Source organism: Oncorhynchus gorbuscha, linkage group LG21 (genome assembly GCF_021184085.1).
Source record: "Oncorhynchus gorbuscha isolate QuinsamMale2020 ecotype Even-year linkage group LG21, OgorEven_v1.0, whole genome shotgun sequence".
In the NCBI taxonomy this organism is placed as follows: domain Eukaryota; kingdom Metazoa; phylum Chordata; class Actinopteri; order Salmoniformes; family Salmonidae; genus Oncorhynchus; species Oncorhynchus gorbuscha.
The window spans coordinates 52,103,696-52,110,120 of record NC_060193.1 but is presented as its reverse complement, the minus strand read 5'-3'; the positions used below and the strand labels follow the sequence as shown (position 1 = coordinate 52,110,120).

Here is a 6,425-nt window from a genome sequence, read left to right as displayed (position 1 = left end):
TCGGAGGAAACCCTGGCCACAGGAGTCGCTGGTGCACGCTGAGACAAGGATATCCCTCCTGGCCAAACCCTCCCTAACACGGACAACGCTAGGCCAATTGTGCGTCACCCCACAGACCTCCCGGTCGCGGCCAGTTACGACAGAGCCTGGGCACGAACCCAGAGTCTCTGGTGGCACAGCTGGTGCTGCAGTGAAGCGCCCTTAACCACTGTACCACCCGGGAGGCTCAGAAATGTGTGGTTTTTAAAAACAATTTTAACCAAAGTGTGCAGTTAAAATTGGCAAAAACACACATTTCTTTCCACAGGGCAGTGGGGTAAGACAGGGATGCAGCTTAAGCCCAACCTCTTGGCGAGGCCACGAGAAGTCTTCAGCACCCGCCCTCACCCTACTAGTATCTGTAGTCAAATGTCTACTGTTTGCTGATGATCTGGTGCTTCTGTCACCAACCAAGGAGAGCCTACAGCAGCACCTAGATATTCTGCACAGATTCTGACAGACCTGGGCCCTGACAGTATTCCTCAGTGTTCAAAAAAAGGTCCAGTCGTCAGGACCACGAATACAAATTTCATCTTGACACTGTTGCCCTAGAGCACACAAAAAACTATACATACCCCGGCCTAAACATCAGCGCCACAGGTAACTTCCACAAAGCTGTAAATGAGCTGAGAGACAAGGCAAGAAGGGCATTCTATGCCATCAAAAAGGAACATAAAATTTGACATACCAATTAGGATCTGGCTAAAAATACTTAAACCAGTTATGGAATCCAATGCCCTTTATGGTTGTGAGGTCTGGGGTCCGCTCACCAACCAAGAATTCACAAAATGGGACAAACATTTTGAGTTTCACTTATCCTCCTGCCCAGTGTACGATATTAGAGACACATATTTCCCTCAGATTACACAGATCCACAAAGAATTCGAAAACAAACCCGATTTTGATAAACTCCCATATCTATTGGGTGAAATACCACAGTGTGCAATTACAGCAGCAAGATGTGACCTGTTTCCACAAGAAAAGGCCAACCACCATGGTGGACTGTGGTGGACCCCTATCGGCCAGGCCTCCCCTTCCACTGTTGCCGGGGGATATGGAGGTGTGATGTCACAGTGTAGAGAATGTACTACATCTGTAACAACGCCCATGGAGACACACACAACCGGTCAAAAGTACTAGCACCTCAATATTTCCAGTTTTTATTGAAATTCACAGTTTATTGTCTTAATGTACTCTGAAATTAAAGCATAGAACAGATAAACAATTGGAGACAAGAAAAAATAAATCATGGAATTGTTTTGTTTAACAAAATTGTATCAACATTTTTGACTCTATATCTACATTTTTTGATAAAAGGAGCCACCTTTTGCTGACATAACAGCCGAACACACATTATTTCTACAATGGAAATCAAACATTGTTAGGAAAACTCTTTCCAACACTGTTGCAGAAGTTCCCACAAATGTGTTGCACCTGTAGATTGCTTTGCTTTCATAGCCTGGAGGTGTGTCCTGGGTCATTATCTTGCTGTAGGACGAACCCCATAGCCTGGAGGTATGTTCTGGGTCATTATCTTGCTGTAGGATGAACCCCATAGCCTGGAGGTATGTTCTGGGTCATTATCTTGCTGTAGGATGAACCCCATAGCCTGGAGGTATGTTCTGGGTCATTATCTTGCTGTAGGATGAACCCCATAGCCTGGAGGTAGGTTCTGGGTCATTATCTTGCTGTAGGATGAACCCCATAGCCTGGAGGTATGTTCTGGGTCATTATCTTGCTGTAGGATGAACCACATAGCCTGGAGGTATGTTCTGGGTCATTATCTTGCTGTAGGATGAACCCCTGACCAACTAGGTGCACAACAGAGGGCATTGCAAGGCACTGCAAAATCCTGTGGTAGCCATTTTGGTTCAGGGTGCCACTCACTCTGTGCAAGTCGTCGACTCTGGATCCAGCAAAAGAGTCGCTGACCATCACACTTCCTCCTCCATGTTTGACAGTTGCTGTCACACACTGAGAAACCATCCTTTCACCTACTCGACGGCGTACAAAAACCCTGTATGAGGAACCAAAGATTTCATCGGTCCATAAGACCGTCTTCCAGTCTTCAGTTGTCCACTGCCGGTGCTTCGTGGCCCAGGCAAGTCTCTTTTTCTTGTTTTGCCATCATAGCAATGGCCTTCATACTGTCACTCGATCTGTCAAACCTGCAGCTCGAAGTCTCCTCTTCACAGTTGAAACTGAGACTTGCTGACTTCGACCAGTGTTAAGCTGTACTTGAAGCTGTTGTTCTATGAGCCACCTATCACGCAAGCTGTTGACTCTCAGAAACGTGTCTTCTGATTCTGTTGTGGCTTTGGGTCTGCCAGACCTCCTCCTGTCAGAGTTTCCTCCAGGTTCCAAGTGCCTTTTGATGGTGTAGGAAACTGTACTCACTGACGCCTTGGCTTTCTTTGCAATTTCTCTAAAGGAAAGACCTACACTTTCAAGGGTTATAATGGTCTGTCTGTCTTCCTTTGTTAATTGCCTTTGTCTCGCCATTATGATAGCAATATACTACTTCCTGCAGTACAATAGTGTACAAATAATGCTTAAGAGGGTGTAGTGACAGTCTGTCCCAGCACTGCTTTTATACAGACAGAGGGTGTAGTGACAGTCTGTCCCAACACTGCTTTTATACAGACAGAGGGTGTAGTGACAGTCTGTCCCAACAGAGGGTGTAGTGACAGTCTGTCCCAACACTGCTTTTATACAGACAGAGGGTGTAGTGACAGTCTGTCCCAACAGAGGGTGTAGTGACAGTCTGTCCCAACACTGCTTTTATACAGACAGAGGGTGTAGTGACAGTCTGTCCCAACACTGCTTTTATACAGACAGAGGGTGTAGTGACAGTCTGTCCCAACACTGCTTTTATACAGACAGAGGGTGTAGTGACAGTCTGTCCCAACAGAGGGTGTAGTGACAGTCTGTCCCAACACTGCTTTTATACAGACAGAGGGTGTAGTGACAGTCTGTCCCAACAGAGGGTGTAGTGACAGTCTGTCCCAACACTGCTTTTATACAGACAGAGGGTGTAGTGACAGTCTGTCCCAACACTGCTTTTATACAGACAGAGGATTTGAGAATAATCAACAAAAGTTGGGACACCTGTAGGAATTGTTAGCGTCAACATTCAAGGCTTAATTTAGGACCATCGCTGCAGAACAGCTGTAAGTTGTTAACCCTTTACTTGTTCCCTGAGAAAAGGCTTTTTTTTATAACTCTGAAATGTACCTTCTTTTTCAGTTTTTGGAAACCCAAGCTTATTTTTTATATATTGTTTTAACCTCTGGCAGTTTACCTCTTACCTTTATACCATTTCAGGTTATTCACTGGACTTTCAATAAAATGTCAATAAAAACTGGGAAAATGGGGGTGTTCTAAAACTACTTGACTGGTAGTGTACACACACACAGAATGAATGACGTCACAGTGAGAAGGGGCGGTTGTTAAAGTGATATTAGATCGAGATAAACAAGGATGGAGGTAAGTAGCCTACAGTTAGTGTCACGTTCTGACCTTTATTTCCTTTGTTTTGTCATTATTTAGTATGGTCAGGGCGTGAGTTGGGTGGGCAGTCTATGTTTGTTTTTCTTGTTTTGGGGTATTTCTATGTTTTGGCCTAGTATGGATCTCAATCAGAGGCAGGTGTCATTAGTTGTCTCTGATTGAGAATCATACTTAGGTAGCCTGGGTTTCACTGTGTGTTTGTGGGTGATTGTTCATGTCTGTGTTACCAGTATTAGGCTGTTTCGGTTTTCGTGTTACATTTATTGTTTTTGTTTCGTGTTTACTTTGTTTCATTAAACATGAATCTCAATAGCCACGCCGCATTTTGGTCCTCTGATCCTTTTCGGAAATCCCTGCCAGTTAGAGGATAACACATTCATGCACAGATGATACAAGTTGTGTGTGTGTGTGCGCGTGTGCGCGTGTGTGATGTGTGCCACCTTTGTTTGTGACACCATGATGGAATGAATTAGAAACAGGGAGGAGATGGAGGTGAGGAGAAAAGAGGAGGAAAGAAAGGAGAATGAAGAGGAGGAGGAAGAGGAAGGACTGAGAAGGTGGGGAGGTTGGGCACCATCCCCAGTGGGGTGAATTGGGGAAGAATGCGGCCCTGTTTTATGTGGTAGAAACAAAGAACACACCAACCATGTCTAAACCTATTAGGCTTAGGTTGTCACAACAACCTGTCAATATATTAGCATATAATAGATTATACTACAGGAAACACTTGTAGTTTATAGAAAAATGTTTTCTACTGGACCAAACTCAGTGGGCTAGCAAACTGGTGGCCGGACTAGAGATCTGTCAGCGCCACTGGCAAAGAGAGAGTGAAAAGTCGTAAATTAGCTGATTGATCTGGGAGAATCGGTAACAACGCAATTTAAACACCAGGACGAGAGACCTCCCTCTCTCTCTTTTATCTCTCTCTCTCCTTTATCTCTCTCTCTCTTTTATCTCTCTCCCTCTCTCTTTTATCTCTCTCTCTCTCTTTTATCTCTCTCTCTCTCTCTCTCTCATCTCTCTCTCTCCTTTATCTCTCTCTCTCCTTTATCTCTCTCTCTCTCTCTCTCTCTCTCTTTTTATCTCTCTCTCTCCTTTATCTCTCTCTCTCTCTCCTTTATCTCTCTCTCTCTCCTTTATCTCTCTCTATCTCTCCTTTATCTCTCTCTCTCTCCTTTATATCTCTCTCTCCTTTATCTCTCTCTCTCTCCTTTATCTCTCTCTCCTTTATCTCTCTCCTTTATCTCTCTCTCTCTCTCCTTTATCTCTCTCTCTCTCCTTTATCTCTCTCTCTCCTTTATCTCTCTCTCCTTTATCTCTCTCTCCTTTATCTCTCTCTGCAGTGACGGAATCCAGTGCTATGTAATGTTTTTTAAATTGTATTATTGTTGATGTTGCGTTGTGTTTCTTCTCACTTTTGTTCATTTCACTTGCTTTGGCATTATAAACTTGTGTTTCCAAAACCAATAAAACCCCTTTGAATTGATTTGAGAGAGATTTTTGACATGACGTTAATAATCCATAATAACAACCATAGCCATCGCTGTCTCACCTACAGTCAATTCATATCCTTCCATTTCGCCTTCATCTTCCTCCCCCCCCCCACCCCCTTCAAATCCCGCAATAGCCACACCTCCCATCCTCCCTCTCCGAGACACAGCCCCACACAGTCACCCCAGAGAGGGTAGAAGGAATCCTCCCACTGATCATACTAGTATAGCCACTAATAACCCAGTAGGTTAGTAGCTTGACAATACCACGCTTTTCTCCCGTAACAGATTGGTCTTAATCCGAAACGCAGCTTTATGGAAAGACGAGCCTATTTTCTGGTCAGCCTGCATTTAGCCAATTAGGCTACTCCTCTCCTCCTCTGAGAGAACGGACAGATGAGGATGGCAGTGCAGGCTACATTATGAGTGGTGTGGTGCCATTTTAGCACATCCTGTCAGTAGACTTTAGTCTAATATGATAGGTAGGCTAGCATTCACTTGTGTTCATGACATTGGCCTACATTTTGAGAGAGAGAGCGAGAAAGCAAATGTTTTCGATATTGTGACACATAACCTACACCTACTGTATTTTTTAAGAGTTTTATTATGCTTGTGTCTGTCGAGGGTCGGCCATAAATGGATTCTCGTTGAACCACCATCATAGTCTACACCAAATAAAAATGTCCAAACGATATTCACAACATGACAGGCTACCACGTAATTTATATTTCTATCATTAGGTCAACCAGTACCGGGGAAATATAATATTAAACCGGGGAAAAGCCCATCTCCCATCCCAGCTTACCTCCGCGAAAAACGCTTCCATTCTTCTCTATGTTGCTGCCCGGCGCGCGTGAAGTCAGTCGGTGGGCAGACGCTTGTCCCAGAGAACTAAATCACAGCCGGCACCGGGGAAGCTCGGGGTGGGTGGAGGTGGAATAGGCTCCTTGGTCCTGGTCGGTGGTGATTTCCATTCATTTGTAAACGTCCCGATTTAAATCCGAACGGCTACAATCCCTGATGTGTGTGTTCCCACCCAACGCGAACAGATAGCAGCGAGAGAGAGAAAGAAAGAGAGAGAGAAAGCGAGAAAGAGAGGACACACACCTCTTCTCCGTGTCTGCCGCTAATACAATGTAAGATAAATCCCAAACAGTGAAGCCAACGGTTCCCTCTTCAGTCCTGACAGTGAACTGACGGACTCCACGGAGCGGCAACTGAGTGTGTGTTTGTGTGAAACCGAATAATGGTAAGGATAATGATTATGAGAGACAAGAGTGAGGTAGCAACGTTATCATCGCGTGCACATCTTTATCCAAACTGTTTGTCGCCACCACAACAGAGGCCCTGATACCCGAGTTCTCAGGAATTCTCTGTTTGTTTCTG

The 6,425-nt window shown here is 44.7% G+C and overlaps 1 protein-coding gene across 1 annotated transcript in view; it reads right to left on the bottom strand.

The window, feature by feature from the left end:
* LOC124008636 (unconventional myosin-X-like) overlaps positions 1-6,425 on the bottom strand; it is a 102,609-nt gene extending 96,184 nt beyond the window's left edge. Inside the window, 1 exon segment of the mRNA XM_046320107.1 lies at positions 5,845-6,425. Coding sequence (XP_046176063.1) covers positions 5,845-5,865 — 21 coding nt within the window. The 5' untranslated portion in view covers positions 5,866-6,425.